The following is a 16,846-nucleotide window of genomic DNA, read 5'->3' on the forward strand; positions in this document are numbered from 1 at the left end:
CCTATATTCTCACATAAGGCAGGGGATATAGATAAGACATAGAGAAGAAAACACACTGCTCCAAAGAGAAGCATGTACTCTTGAACCACTTTTAAAAACAAAAGTAGCTGGACAGTGGTGGTGCATGCCTTTAATCTCAGCGCTTGGGAGGCAGAGGCAGGCAGATCTCTGTGAGTTCGAGGCCAGCCTGGGCTACAGAGTGAGCTCCAAGAAAGGCGCAAAGGAACAAAGAGAAACTCTGTCTCGAAGGCGCAAAGTCTACAAAGCTAGTTCCAGGACAGCAAGGACTATTACATAGAGAAATTCTGTCTCAAAAAACCAAAAAAAGCCGAGCAGTGGTGGCGCATGCCTTTAGTCCCAGCACTCGGGAGGCAGAGGCAGGTGGATCTCTGTGAGTTTGAGGCCAGCCTGGGCTACAGAGTGAGTTCCAAGAAAGGCGCAAAGGAACACAGAGAAACCCTGTCTGGGGGGGGGGGGGGGGGGACACGGGACGGGACGGGGACGACACAAAACAAAACAAAACAAAACAAAAAACAACAAAACAAAAAACAAAAAAACAAAAAACAAAAAAACCTAGCAACTGGGCAGTGGTGACACACCAGGCCCTTACTAGGTACCTTCCTCTGTAGTTATATGGATTGTAACATGTATATCAAAGCTTTAAAAACTAACATCCGTAGTGGTCGGGCAGTGGTGGCTCATGCCTTTAATCCCAGCACTCAGGAGGCAGAGGCAGACGGATCTCTGAGTTGGAAGCCAGCCTGGTCTACAGAGCGAGTTCCATGACAGCCAGAGCTATACAGAGAAACACTGTCTCAAAACAACAACAACAACAACAACAAACACACGACACCAAAAGTTTAAAAACATAATACAGCCAACTCAGGGAGGTGGTTCTCCTTGAAGGCCAGTGTTATCTCTTCTGGAGAGACTTACAATTGCATGAAGAGTGTCTTTCACGACATTGCAAAGGCAAGTGTGGCTTCTGCCATCTAGTGGACAAGACACACCCCATGCACATGCCAAAGAGCAGTTAGCAATGCAATCCTACTAACCAACAGTGTTGGGGACACAGAAAAAGCAAAGTACACAAAGGAGGGCAAAATGATGTGAGTGAGCAAAGGGGTAGACCAAAGATGAAACTAGGCAAAGTAAGGCAACCACTCACTATCATCAACTACTATACACTTGGAAAATGACTTCTAAACTGAGGTGTTCTACTATTATAAAATGCCCCCTGAATTTCAAAGACCTTATCAAACAGACAGAGTAAGCACAAAGAGCTGGCTCACCACACAGTAAGAGTGCTCACTGACCAACTCTGGGGACCTGAGTCCGTCCCTGAGAAAAGCCTACTGTGGTGGCCCACTCAGCCTTTAAGAGTACTGACTTCTCTTACAGAAGACCCAGGTTCCATTCACCACCATCTGTAACCTCAGCTCCAGGTGAGCTGACACCCTCTTCTGGCCTCTGTGGGCACCAGGCATGCAGTCATACATATAAAAACAGAAAACATGGACAGCAGGACATGTTCCCAGGGACCTTCACCCAAATCAAGTGGTAAAAGAACTAAAGTTGGAAGGCTAACATTTTCTGATTTCAAAAATGTACTGTAAGCTGACTATGGTGGTTCACACCTGAAATCTCAGCATTTGGAAGGCTGAGACAGAGGCTTTCTAGGAGTTGAAGGCGAGTCTGGGCCACACAGTCTTTTGTTTTTTTCCCTAAAGAGGAAACAGAACAAAAATGAAACAAACATTACTAGTAAACAATGTAACACTAGTGTAAATGGACAGTATCAACAGAATTGAGGCTGAGAACCTTGGGCTAAGGAGACAGCTCGGTAAGTCAAAGTGCTCACTGTGTCAAGACCTGGGTTCAAATCTCCAGAACCCACATGAAAGCCACAGAACTGTATTTCCTAGCACTCCTACTAAGAGATAAAGGTGAAAACAAAAGAATCGTCAGAAGCTCTGCTATATTTAGCCAAAAAGTCCAGACAGAACAAAAAAGAAACAAAAGGACCCTTTATGAGACAAGGTAGGGGAGGACTGACATCCTACAGCTAGCTGTCCTCTGAACGCCACTCACACCCTTACCTGAACCCACAAAGATAGCCCAGAAGCAAACCTTTATAGGGTTAGAGACGTAACTCAGTTGGTAGAATGCTTACCTAGCATGCTTGATGACCTGGGCTTGATCCCCAGTCCACATAAGCCTGCACTCAACAGGTAAAGGCAGAAGGACCAAGAATTCAAGACTGTGGGACGTCTTTCTGTATGCTGTGAATATGTGCTGCTCTGACTGGTTGACAATAAAGCTGTTTGGCCAATGGCAAGGCAGAATAAGGTTAGGCAGGACATTCAAACTGAAGAAACAGGAGAAGAAAGGAGTTGGGGAGACACCAGCCTGCCACCAAGGAGCAACAAGATGCCAGCAGCCCGTTAATGCCACGGCCACATGGCAATATATAGATGAATAGAAATGGGTTGAGTTTAAGCTGGGGTTGGGGATTTAGCTCAGTGGTAGAGTGCTTGCCTAGCAAGCGCAAGGCCCTGGGTTCGGCCCTCAGCTCTGGGGGAAAAAAAAAGAGGTAGCTAACGAGAAGCCTGACCCATAGGCCATATAGTTTATAAATAATACAAGCCTCTGTGCGTTTACTTGGGACCAAGTGGATGCAGGACTCAGATGGGAGAGAATTCATCTGACCTTGGGCCAGTCAGGACCAGAGAAACTTCCAGCTACACACAATTATATAAGTTCAAGGCCAGCCTGGGACACATGAGGCTCTGTGGGAGGGTGGGAGGGAGGAAGGGAGGGAGGGGGGAGGAGGGAGGGAGGGAGGGAGGGGAGCTGGGGCTACAGGATTGTGGTCATTTCAAAGCTAGCCTCAGCTACAAAGTGAAACCCTGCCACAAAAGCCAAAAAGGAGCCATGAGTGGTACTACATCTGTATTCCCAGCATTTGGAAGATCCAGACAGGAAGATCAGGACTTCAAAGTCATCTTCAGCTAGCTTGGGCTACACAAAAGAGATACTGTGTTTGGGAGAGGGGGTGTGTGGCTCAGTTTAAAATTTGATGGTGGAACCAGGCAACATGGTATACACTTTTAGTCCCAGCACTGGGGAGGCAGAGGTGATGGGGATGTCATTCTGTATGCTGTGAATATGTGTTGCTCTAATTGATTGATAAATAAAGCTGTTTGGCCAAAGGTGAGGCAGAATAAGGTTAGGCGGGACATTCTAACTGGAGAGATAGGAGAGAAAAAAAAGAGAGCAGGAGACACTGCGAGCCGCCGCCAGGACAAACAAGGGGTAAAGTACTGGTAAGCCACAAGCCATGTGGCAAGATTTATAGAAATGGGTTAATTTAAGATAAGAGCTAGCTAGCAAGAAGCTTGCCATGGCCATAGTTTTAAAATAATATAAGCCTCTGTGTGTTCATTTGGGTCTGAGCGGCTGCAGGACCAGAAAAACTTCAGCTACACAGAGGCAGCTGGATCTGTGAGTTCAAGGTCAGCCTGGTCTACATAGAGAGTTCCAGAGCAGCCAGTACTATGCAGGGAGACTCTGCCTCAGAATTAACTAATTAATTAAAATTAACTTAATGGTGGGACTGGAGAGATGGCTCAGAAGTTAAGAGCACTTGTTATTCTTACGGACTAATCTGGGATTGGTTCTCAGCACCCACAAGGAAGCTAACAATACAGTTCTGAGGGAATCCAATGCCCTCTTCTGGCCTCTGAGGACACTAGGCATGCAGACAGTACATAGACACATACAGGCAAAACACCCAGGCATATAAAATAAAAGCATTAACGGAGAAGGCAGCAGGAAGCTCAATGACAGAGTACTGACATACATAAAGTTCTAGGTTCAGTCCCCAGTACCACAGCAGACAGATAAACAAACCTGCACTGCCAATAGTAATGATGCATGTAGGAAGTGCCACTCAGCCACCTCACCCCTTGACTGCTACAGCCAGGCTCAAGGACTAAGGATCAGTATCTTCCCATAAAGTGGAAGGGTAGAGTAGAACACTGCTGAAGTACCATGATTTTTATGAGCTAGCTCTGCTCTCACTCCCATTGGACAGACTTTAGGTAAACTTAAATAGAAGATCCCATGCTGACCCAGTCCCTGTGATGCAAAAGAACTAGGCCCAGGGTAGAAAGCACATACACTAATCATCCTAAGGAAGGAATGCCCTGGACAGTGATGACAGAAGGGAGATGGGACACTGACAAGATCTGAGCAGCCCCTGCCACAGCTGTCTTGGGTGCAGCTGCCTCAAATTAAGGCAAATCTTTGGCCTAGACACTCCCAGAGCCTCAGCACACACTAGGACTTGACTAGTCATCTCTATCGTAATGAGCCCTCAGACCACTATGACACAGGCTCAGAGCCAGCATGAACCAAAAGGCCTTGGTGTGAGCTGAAGGCAAAATTTGTTGACAGTGAGCTCACATGATGACACTGCCCCAGCACCACTGAAAACCACCATTCATTCATTCACTCATTCATCCCCCTCATTTCCCAAAAGAACCATGGATTAGCCATTCACATTTTAGTAACATACAATCTCAAGTAGAAAACAGACAGATAGGGTGGGGATGGGGGCACACGCCTTTAATCCCAGCACTAAGGAGACAGGCAGTTCTCTGTGAGTTTAAGGCCAGTGTGTTGCTACAAAGCAAGTTTCAGGACAGCCAGGGCTGTTAACCTGTCTCAGGAAAAAGAAAAAAAGAAAGGGGGACAGATAATGCCGGGTAGTGGTGGAACATGCCTTAAATCCTACCACTTGGAGGCAGAGGACCTCTGAGTTCGAAGCCAGGCTGGTCTATAGAACAAGTTCTAGGACAGTCAGGACTACAAGAGAGACCCTGTCTTGAACACCCCACCCCCACCAAAAAAAAAAAAAAGAAGATGAAGAAGAAGAAAGGAAGGAAGGAAGGAAGGAAGGAAGGAAGGAAGGAAGGAAGGAAGGAAGGAAGGAAAGGGATGGACAGATTAGATGGTTCTACTTACCCCTGATAGGTCACAATGACAGCTCTATAGACACAGGCCAGCCCCTACTAGCTAAAAGCTTTGCAGTCACCCTCTCTGTGTGCTGAGCCCACCCACCTTTAAGCCTAAAGAAACCCAGAAGATGTATTTTCAAGTCTAGACTAGAAACTCCCAGATTTAAAACTTCTAAGTCAGTATTTTCTGTCTAATCTTAAAACCAGAATCGAGAAGAAAGCATCTGCAGTGAGTATACTCTACATTCTTCTTTGGTAAAGGAGACAGTCTCTCCACAAGAATTAATTAGAAGTAACAATGGAAAGAGTGTCAGATACAGGGAAAGAACCTGAGGCTCAGATGGGCAAAGTAGAAAAGGAAGAAGGTAGTGAATATGGAAGAAAAGAAAGAAGGAGAGCATATCAGTGTAGATCAAAGTTATAGGCTAAGGGGACTAGAAGTCACCGGTGTGCAAGTGGGGCTATACAATGGACAAACAGTGCCGCTCTGAGAGAGAAGGCAGGGAAAGAGAGGTAGAACTCTTTCACATATGGTAAGAAACCTGATGCTAGAGGGGTCCCCAGGGATTTAAAAAGAGAGAGAGAAGAAAGCTAGACTAACAAAATTCAAGCTTTAGGGTGAAGGGGAAGTAGTAGCAAGTCAGCAAGTAAAGACACTGATTATAGGTTCAAGGGCTTTGAGCCAAAGGCTCAAAGTGTCAGAGTCAAGCAAGTGTCAGATACGTGACAACCGAGAGGGCCCCGTGTGCTTGGTGGGAAGCACTTCAGGCGAGAGGGAGAAGCAGGAATTGTGCGCTGAAGTAAAGTACAGGTCAAGTGTCAGGAACAACAGGGAATCGAAGTCGAGGCAAAAAGACAAAACCAAAGCAAAGCCTTCTGAGGAGGAACCCGAGCCTACTGGATGGCTTCCTTAAATAATGTAGGGCTATCTGGGGTAGAGACGGGAGAAAAGGTTCAGGAAAGCACAGTGGAGGGGAGAACACATAGGCAATTGGGAATAGCAATTCAAGACAAACAGAGGTGCATACTGGAATGCACCAGGAATAAAGTCACAGATGCAAAAATCACTGGAGAAAGCCAGTGAAGGTCTATATGGGAAGGCAGCTTCCTCCAAAGCCGACAGAAGGTCTCAACCTGACAAACAGGGCAAGTCATTCAGAAACCAGGGGAGATGAGCAAGAACAGGAGCACAGATGCATACTCCTTTTCCTTTGCTAGTAACTACAGATCTGAGGGGTTTGGGACAGCTGCAATTTAAACACCACTGCAAAGCCAGGATTCTACTCAAGAGCCTAAGGCCATACCCTACCCTACTTGTCACCTTGTAGCCACTGCCCACTTCTGCCCATCTGTGGGCTGCCCAGACTAGGAACTTACTGAGGAACACAGAGTCAGCAGTAGGAGCACACCACCTGAAAGAATAATCTAGTAAGGAGTGGAAGTGTTCAATACTCACAGGAACAATAAGCCCTTGCCAAGTCAATAAATTAGCTTCATCAACCTGGATGTTACGGAAGTTTTTCATTCCACATTTGCGGATCTCTTCAAGCTCCTGTTGATTAACAAAGCATAAAGGGTTGTCAAATCGGGGAAAGTACCACATATTAAGATCCCTCCTGACTCCCTCAAATTAAACCTGGTGACAACATCACCAATGACAACATTTGAGTGAGCACCAGAACACACCTCATCAGGTAAGGAGGCATGGAGCCAGGTTAGTCCCATCTGTAATGTCACTGCCTCTATAGACCCTTGCCCCAGACCAAGCCAAGTCCCAGTCTCAAGCAACCCATTGAATACAATGAGAAGAACCATGCTTCTACAGATATACCACGTCTTCTTTGGGCTAGTAATGCTGCCTATTTAGCCTCATCAGAACCAGGTAGCTCACACCTGTAATCTCAGTACCTGGGAGGCTAACAAAGATGGACTGCTGTGGGTTCCAGGCCAGCTAGGGCTACAGAGTGAGACTCTGTATCAAAAAGGGAGGGAGGGAGGGAGGGAGGGAGGGAGGGAGGGAAGGAGGGAGGGAGACAAAGGAGCTAGTGAGATGACTCATCAGTTAAGAGCACTGGCTGCTCTTCCAGAGAGGTACTGAGTTCAATTCCCAGCAACCACATGGTGGCTCACAACCATGTATAGTGAGTTCTGATGCCATCTTTTGGCGTGCAGGTGTACATGCAGGCAGAGCAATTATATAAAAAAATGAGTAAATTAAACAAAACAAACAAACAAAAAGAAGCCAAAGAAGAACAGAAAAAAAAGAAAGAAACAGAAGAACTGAAAATAAACAAATGAAGTAGCTATGCCCTGGCTACCCAGGGACAGACATGCAATAGCACCCTGAGGTGCTTACAGACCTAACTTTTTTCAAACAATCACTAGCTATGTGTGAGAAGTTGAGGCTCTAAAGATGAGTAAGTCTGGAACTAGAAGACAAACAAAGGCAAATGGGTACCCACAAACCTTCCCTACCTAACACGTTAAGAGCAATTTCAGGACTCCATCCCAGGACAGGCACAGGCAAAGAGCACAACTGACCAGTACGGGATGGGCAGGGGGACAAGGAACCAATACTGCGGCTTCGTTTCTTCAGCTACCAACAGGGTGGTAAGTTCCTGAGCTAAAGACAATGAGCAGGAAACTACATCATAACAGACTCTGAACTAGGGGCTTCTCATAAATAGCTAATGTAGCAAAGGTCACTTCACTCAAAGTACAACCACCATGACAAATTATTTCATAATTCTGTTTAAGATGTCTTTAAGATTGTCTGTCACTTGGTTTTCCACTGTGTATCAACCTGCTATTTCCCATTGCTTCCCCAACACCAATAAATATGCAGTAGGCATCTTAACCCAAGCCACCCAGAACGTACCATGACTCATGGCCACACATATACATACATGGTCACTTCCTCCAAGTTCCTAGACTGCCACTCCCCACCACTACCTCAATCAGGCCTCACAACCAATGAGATGATAGTCTCTCAGCCACCCAAGATGCCTTCTCACCTACAACATGAACATTGCCCTGTCTCATCTACCAAGCTACATCCCCTCTGTCCCAGCCCACATGCCCTCTAATACAGGAAAGGCCCCCTCCTTAAGCAGCCATGTTTCACAATGGCAAAGGCCACCCTATTGGCTTCTACGTCACCAAAATCAAAAGATTCTTTGCATCACATATTCCCACCATGCCACAGTAGTTTGCAAGACATTATTTCTAGTTAGTAGAGCTAGAAAGACACGGAAGCATGGAAGACATATGAGAGGCCTAACTCAGAATGAGCTGAGGAGGAGGAATGTGTGTCCCTCCCAAGGGATGCTGCCTGTTTATCAACCTCAGGTGCCTACCATAAGCACCTGGATCAACTCTGGAAAGTCTAGTCCAGCAAGTGTGGCTAGAGACTTAATATGGGAATTTTCAGTAAGTAGTACAAGAAGGGAAAGGGTGTTACCAAGCTTAACCAGTTCAGTTCTAAGGAAGACCTAGTAATACTGCAGGCCTCTGATCTACACCAGGGGACAATATGGTGAGAGAGCCTGATTGCTCTACAAAGAAAGCAGCAACAAGAACCTGAAAGAATACTCTAACTGCCAGCTACCATCTTGGTCTTCCAAGTGATACTCGGAACTCATCAGAAACAGTTGTTTGGGAACTATGAAACAGGGACACACTCAAGAAGGGGAAGGTTTCACACTTCACTAACCACTACTCTTCAAAGAGAACTTTAGCTTCATGAGGGCAGGACAGACACATGAGGTAAAATATTCCAAATAGAACTGTAAAAACAAGACAACCAAAAAATACTCGGAGCCGGGCATTGGTGGCGCACGCCTTTAATCCCAGGACTCGGGAGGCAGAGCCAGGCGGATCTCTGTGAGTTCGAGGCCAGCCTGGGCTATCGAGTGAGCTCCAGGAAAGGCACAAAGCTACACAGAGAAACCCTGTCTTGAAAAACCAAAAAAAACAAAACAAAACAAAACAAATACTCGGGAGGCAGAGGCAGATGGATCTCTTGAGTTCAAGGCCAGCCTGGTCTACAGAGTGAGTTCCAATACAGCCAGAGCTACACAGAGAAATTGTCTCGAAAAACCAAAAAAAACAAAACAAGAAAGAAAGAAAGAAGGAAAGAAGGAAGGAAGGAAGGAAGAAAGGAAGAAAGGAGGGAGGGAGGGAGGGAGGAAGGAAGGAAGGAAATATTGAATGTTCATAAAAGAAATGGAATTTTAAAATGGCCTATGTAGGCCGGGCGGTGGTGGCACACGCCTTTAATCCCAGCACTCGGGAGGCAGAGGCAGGTGGATCTCTGTGAGTTTGAGGCCAGAGGCCAGCCTGGGATACAAAGTGAGTTTCAGGAAAGGTGCAAAGCTACACAGAGAAACCCTGTCTCAAAAAACAAACAAACAAACAAAAAAAGATATCAAGCAGATACTTGAACAAAGATACAAGCCCCAAGCCTTCTGGCCACAGAAGGAAGGACACCACTAATGAGTACTGAGCTGGAGGTTCAGGAAGTCCAAAGCAGAGTGATCAGATAAACTCTCTTTGCTGTCAGGTTAACGTACCCAAGAAGGAAAGGCAACTTCTCTTTGCACAGTTCCAACCAACCAAGAACTGATTCTAAGAAGTGAGAGTCAAGACAGACAAGCCCTGACATCCTCTGGGGATGCTGGGTACCCTATAGAAGAGTGTTTCTCAACGGGATCCAGAACAGAATCATGCACCTCAGCATTCTGAGCCTGAACATAAAACATGCCAGACATTGTGGCTCCATCCTACTGAGATTAACATTCTTTGCAGCCCTCGCTGAGAACAACTGGCACTAAGGGTGGCCAGCATGCCCTAATTCCTGCATTGCCCAAAATGGTTCTGAGCACAAGAGCTGCCTCCTCCTTCACGGAGGAAGGCAAACTGAAGAGCCACACTGCTCATTTAGAGGTTCTATCTAAAAAGCTGAGAGAAAACTACATGAATCCTCAAGATGACATATCTAAAAATACAACTGTGCTCCTACAACGGAAAAGGTCCTAATAATGACCTAGGAAAGAATTTCAAGAACCCCATGTAAATTCAGAGGTTGAAGTCCAAAGGCTTTACTTTTCCTACATTCAAAGAATGAAGAAAAGGAGCTGACTAAGAAAAGCTGATGAGAAGGCTCAGAGGCTAAAGGTGCTTACCACAGAAGTCTGGCAGCCTGAATTCCATCTCCACAGAAGAGAACATCCACATCCACATGTGACATGAGCACACACAAGCGAACACACATGGGCACATACAATTATAATAAGTAAAGTGTAATTTAAAAACAAAATAGCAGCAGCCCAGCTCTTTGAGAATAAAGTCTGACAGAACTAACCAAGAATGACACGAGCTTACAGAACACACTTCCCCAAAAGATTTATTTCAGTTCTGCTCAATGCCAAAAGCAACCTGGGGTCAGCTACTTAGGGCTGACGGTGCAATGCTGACAACCAAAAGATGAGCCGGGAGAAAGCAGAACCAGCCAACTCCTCAGTCCCTTCTGCTAGAGGGCAAGCAGCATACAGGGAAAAGCCCAAGGGAGGTCCCTCTTTGAATCCAGCTGCTCACAGCTTTGAAAGGAACCTGAAAAAAAATACAGGGTACCGCTCAGTTTCTGTGGGGTTTTGTTTTATTTTGTTTTAGGTGGTGCTAGACATCAAACCCAGGGCCTCAACAAGTGTAGTGGTCCACACTATATTCCTAACACACATACACACACACACACACACACACACACACACACACACACACACAGAGAGAGAGAGAGAGAGAGAGAGAGAGAGAGAGAGAGAGAGAGAGAGAGAGAGAGAGAGAGAAGAAATATACGGGGCCTCAAATGTGCTGGACAGACAAGCACTCAAATACTAAATTATAGCCTGTGGTCGTTTGAATGAGAATGACCCCCATAGGCTTATATGTTTGAATGCTTAATCCCAGTTAGCGTCACCTTGTTAGATAAAGTATGTCACTGGAGGGTGGGGGAATGCTGAGGTTTCGAAAGCCCACACCAGGCCCAGTTTCACTCCCTCTTTGCTTGCAACTTGAATATCAGATGTGAGTGAGCTCTCAACTACTTCTCCAGCACCATGCCTGCCTGCCTGCCTGATGCCATACTCCCCACCACGATAATAGACTAGTCCTTTGAAACTGTATGAAAGTCTCCAATTAAACGCTTTCTTTAGCAGGGTGGTGGTGGAGCTCTCCCAACACTCGGGAGGCAGAGGCAAGTAGATCTCTGAGTTCGAGGCCAGCCTGGTCTACACAGTGAATTCCAGGACAGCCAGGGCTACAGAGACCCTGTCTCAAAAAGCCAATAAATCAATCAATCAATCAATCAATCATAGATGGATGGGTGGATGGGTGGGTGGACAGACAGATGAATGGATAAGATAGATGCAATGCTTCCCTTTATAAGTTACCCTGGTCATGGTGTTTGATCACAGCAATAGGACAGTGACTAAGACAGCCCCTTCAGTCCACTTCTTAAAGGGAAATATCCATTTCTCAAATTCAGCCCAGAAAAAAACTGGATGCCCACATGTCAACAGCAAGGCCAAGTATAGTTGGCAGAATCGGAGTGCTGGATCTGGGTCCTCACAGGAACCAATTTCCCCAAATTTTTATAGGATTAGGGAAAATAACAGACTACCCTGCACAGCCAGCCTGACGTTTTTTGTTTTTGAGACAGAACTCACCAATCAACTCATATAGTCTCCCCCACTCCCTGCCTCCAAAAAAAACCCCCACCAAGTTTTGTTGTTGTTTTGTTGGGGGTATGAAAAACATGTTCTACCTATCATGGAGGGTTGGCTATGGTAGTTTAAGTGTAAGCTGGGCTTGGTAGTGCATTCCTACTATTCCAACACTCAGGAGGTAGAAGCAGGAGGATCGTGATCATGAGGTCAAGGCTAGCCAGGCCATACACAGAAAAAGAGGCAGAGGTAAGAGACAGAAAAAGCAAACAGACACACTGTTCAAAATCCCCCCAGTATTATGCATGTGCAAGGCCAGGTCTAAGAAACCCTAAAGAGCCAGAGATTTTTGAGTAATATGTAACCAAGATCCTCTCTAAGAAATCCAAAATTAAGTCCAAAATAAGGCAAATTTTTCTCTGATGGCTAATCTTGGTTGTCAAATTTGACTACATCTGTAACTTACTAAAACCCAAGCAGCTGGGCACACCTGTGAGGGATTTTTCTTCATTAGATCATTTGAGGTGGGAAACTCACCATAAAACCAGGTTATCTGAGGCCCTGAAGACCCACCCTAAATCTGGGCCACACCTTCTGGTGGCAGCCCACATAAAAGGACATGGAAGAAGGAAACTGTTTTCTGTCTGCTTGCCCTTATTTCTCACTGGCAAGTTCATCTACCCTGACCCATTCCTTGGCTGTTGTTTGAACCTACTTCTTCGGGATTCCAACAGGGACTGAAAACTGGTGCTCTCCAGGACCTCCCTGGGACACCAGCACCAGACTGGAACTGCTGAAACATCCACTCTCCTGGACTGAACAACTATAAGATTCTTGGCCTTCCCGTCAGGAGACAGCTGTTATTGGACTACTCCAACCACAGCCTGCCTGTAAGCCACTCTAATAAGTCCCTTACTAATATATAAATATATTAGTTCATTCTATCAGTTCTGTTCCTAAGAGAACCCCAATGAGCACTAGGGTTCTGTGCTACTGACTTACTGAGCTAGACAATGGAAGCAATGAAAAAAAAAAATCCCTTTGACTCCAAGTCTGAGATCAGAAACTCAGACATTTTTCTGAATTTTTCTAAATTTAGTAAATACTACTGTCAGCACTCAGGAAGCTACAGGAGAATGAAGATGCTAAGACACATAGGAATACCTCGGATACATAGGAACCCTGGGAAGGGAAGGGGTAAGTAAGAGTGGGGCCAGCACAACGGCTCAGCAGGTGCAAGCACTTGCTGCACAAGCCTGGTGACCTGAGTTCAACTCCTGGAGCCCACATGATGAAAGGAGAAATGAAAACCAACCACTGAAAGCTGTCCTCTGACAGGCCATGGCACCCACATCCAAACATATAAACATACAAAAATCAACACAAGGGCTGGAGAGATGGCTCAGAGGTTAAGAGCACCGACTGCTCTTCCAGAGGTCGTGAGTTCAATTCCCAGCACCCACATGGTGGCTCACAGCTATCTGTAATGAGATCTGGCAACCCTCTTCTGTATACATAATTAATAAATAAATCTTAAAAAAAAAAAATCAACACAAGCATCCAAACATACGCAATAAAAATTAAAATATCAAAAACCACCTAGTATTACGCTAGACATGGTGGTGTTCACCTATAGTCCCAGAACTCAGAAGGCAAAGGCAGGTAGATCTCTGAGTTCAAGGCCAGCCTGGTCTACAGAGCTAGTTCCAGGACAGCCAGGGCTACACAGAGGACCCCTGGGTGGGAAGTGGGGGAGTTTGTTAAGATTGTCTTTGTGTGTGTGAGACAGGATCCCATGGAGCCTAGGCTGACTGAAGATGACCTTGAACTTCTGGTCCTCCTGCCTTAACCTATGTGTGACTACAGATGTGTACCAGCACACCCAGTCTTCTGTGGTGCTGGGGTCAAACCCAGTGTTATGTGCATGATAGAAACATACTCAACCAACCAAGCTACATGCCCAGCCCTATATTAAAGACTTTTTAAAATACAGTCATAGATACAATTACATTTATTGACTTACTGGTGTGCATACATGTGAAGATCACATGAGACCGTATGCTTGTCCACTAGCTTTTACAACTTAAATTAACCTGTTTCTCTTTATCTACATTTTGCCTTGGGGCTTTTTACCTTTCCTTCCTTCTGTATGTCCTACTTTTCCTGTTTCTTCCCCGGATGGCTAGCTGCCTAGCTCTGGGCTGATCCCCTTCTTTCTCCCTTGTTCTCTTGTCTCTCTCCTTCTACTTCTTCCCTCTGCCCGTCAGCCCTGCCTATCCCTCCTATGCCTAACTATTGACCATTGAGCCTTTTATTAGACCAAGCAGGTACCTTAGCAGGCAAGGTGAGACAAATGAAACATATCTTTAAATAGTTAAACAAATGCAGCACAAACAAATGTAACACATCTTTACATAGTTAAATATCCACAACATACTCTGAAGATTTTTCTTTTTTTTTTTTTCTTTTATGTGTGTTTTGCCTGTATGTATGTTTATATGCCATGTTCATGCCTGATGCCCAGAAAGGCCTGCAGAAAATACTGGATGTCCTGGAACTGGAGTTAAAGACAGTTATGAGCCACCATGTGGGTGCTTGGAAACTAACTCAGGTCCTGGAAAATCAGCCAGGGCTCTCATGTGCTGAACCATCTCTCCAGGTCCTGTACACAAAATTTCAGCATCAACTCATTCTGTGGCAGTAGCATGTCCTGCTATTCTGAGGAGTGTTACAGACAATAAAATGAGAATATGCAGTTCCCACCCATTTTCTTCAGTGTTTATTTTTTTAGTCTGAAGAGGGGTGTGCAGGTGAGTGCAGAGTCCATGAAGGTCAGAAGTATCATACTTCCCTGGACCTGGAACTCACACAGGCAGTTGTAAGCCATCTCATGCAACTGCTGGAAATCAAAGTCAGGTCCTCTTAACCTGACTAGCTAGCAGCAATAGCTCTTAACCACTGAGCATCTCTCCAGCCCAAACCCAGGATTTCTGCACAGGCAGTGAGCACCATAACTGCTCCAGCATCAACTTTTTTTTAAATCATACTTACAAGTGATGTTTTGATTTGGCTGCTACACTGTCAGTGTTCATAGGAAGAAGCAATGCCTATAGAGTCAGACAGGACCAGGCTTGAACACCCTACCCCAGGTGTTACCCTCACCTGAAGATTCTGCTGTCTTAGCAAAAACAAAAAAATGAAGCCCATTACTTGGGGCTTTATCATTATTTACAGGAAGCTTTTATCTACTTAGCATGTATACTAACTCCATCCCTTTCCTTAACTGTATCCTGATTCTTAATATAAAATTCAACAGTATAGATTTTTTACTGTCCATAATGCATCACAGGAAAACTGAGGGTGTTTATGGTTATTAAAACAAAACTTTCTGAAATGAACTGAAACACAAAGCATGGTTCTTGCTAAAAAGCCCGTCACTACCACATTTATCAAAGGCATCATCAGTTCCGAGTATCATCCAAAATTCCAGCAACAATCAGATCTACCTGCCAAGGAAAAGGCAGATGGGTAGGGATGGGCAATCATGACAACACTCCATACTGTTTACAATACACAGCACAGGAGCTAGGATTGGGGCTTTGGTGGTTTGTTGTTTGTTTGTTTGTTTGTTTGTTTGTGACAGAGTTTCTCTGTGTAACAGCCCTGGCTGTCCTGGAACAACCTCTGTTGACCAGGCTGGCCTCAAACTAACAGAGATCCGCCTCCTAAAGGCATGCACCACATACCTGGCAGTGATCAGAGCTTTAAACACCAGAATGAGAGCAAAGCAGGCACAAATGGCCCATTCTGTAGAGGTAAAGCAAAGGCTCAGAGAAGCCCAAGTCACAGAATTCTCATAAAGCGGGTGTAGGGCTGGACCAAGGCCAGGATAACCCTTCCACAGTCATCACAGCTATATAAAGCACTGGGCTAGGCTAGTTAATACTTCCATTAGAAATGGACAGAACAAGATGGCTCATTGGTAAAGGCACTTGCCACCCAAACCTAATGACCTGAGTTCGATACCAGGAACCCAAAGACAGAAGGAAGAAACAACTCCCCAAAGTTGTCCTTTGAGACACAGAGACAGACACAGACACAGAGACACACACACAGACACACACACACACACACACACACAGACACACACACACAGTAGTAAATACGTGCACACACAATAATCAGAAAAAATAAGTTGGGTGTAGCGGTGCACACTTTTTGTTTGTTTGTTTGTTTGTTTTAGGGTTTCTCTGTGTAGCCCTGGCTGCCCTGGAACCTACTCTATAGACCAGGCTGGTCTTGAACTCAGAGATCCACCTGCCTCTGCCTCCCAAGTGTTAATTAAGATTAAAGGTGTTTTCCACCACCACTCGGTAAAGTTGTTTTTTTGTTTTTTTGTTTTTTTTTTTTTGAGACAGGGTTTTTCTATGTAACAGTCCGGGCTGTCCTGGAACTCGCTTTGTAGACCAGGCTACCCTTGAACTCACAGAGATTCAGCTGCCTCTGCCTCCCAAGTGCTGGGATTAAAGGTGTGTGCCACCACCACCTGGCCAAAGATAACATTTTTAAGGCAAAATAAATACAAATAAAAATAGAAAGCTGGTGAGAGTAGGTAAAGAAGCTTGCCACCAAACCTGACAATCTGAGTTCACTCTCCAGGACCTACATGATGAAAGGAGAAAACCAACTCCTACCAGTTGTACTCTGCCTTCCACAGCACTCTGGCAGGAAAATGCATCTCTGCCCTCCCCTAATCTGAAATAAATACATGCAAATGTTTAAAGTATGTATGTGTACATATATAAGGACACACAGACATACATATATAGGATGGTAACGTTTCTAGTCTTCCATTGCTGGTCAGTATCTCCACTGTATAAGGAATGTGGCTTTTTTTTTAGCTCCTCTTTTTTGGGGGGGGGGTCTGGGGGGGAATAGGGTTTCTCTGTGTAGCTTTGGTGCCTGTCCTGGAACTCACTCTTGTAGACCAGGCTGGCCTCAAACTCACAAAGATCCGCCTAGCTCTGCCTCCTGAGTGCTGGGATTAAAGGTGTGCACCACCACCGCCTGGCTAAGCTCTTCTTATCTGGCTAAAACAAAACCTAG

The 16,846-nt window shown here is 45.3% G+C and overlaps 1 protein-coding gene across 3 annotated transcripts in view; it reads right to left on the reverse strand.

The window, feature by feature from the left end:
• Ube2l3 (ubiquitin conjugating enzyme E2 L3) overlaps window positions 1-16,846 on the reverse strand; it is a 53,991-nt gene that overhangs the window by 23,086 nt on the left and 14,059 nt on the right. For 2 of the 3 annotated variants that reach the window (XM_059277649.1, XM_059277651.1), the window contains exon 2: window positions 6,478-6,573. The exons of the other annotated variant lie outside the window; for it this stretch is intronic. In XM_059277649.1, coding sequence (XP_059133632.1) covers window positions 6,478-6,573 — 96 coding nt within the window. The remainder of the gene's footprint in view (window positions 1-6,477; window positions 6,574-16,846) is intronic. 3 annotated transcript variants of the gene reach the window in all.

Source organism: Peromyscus eremicus, chromosome 12 (assembly GCF_949786415.1).
Source record: "Peromyscus eremicus chromosome 12, PerEre_H2_v1, whole genome shotgun sequence".
NCBI classification, from domain to species: Eukaryota; Metazoa; Chordata; class Mammalia; order Rodentia; family Cricetidae; genus Peromyscus; species Peromyscus eremicus.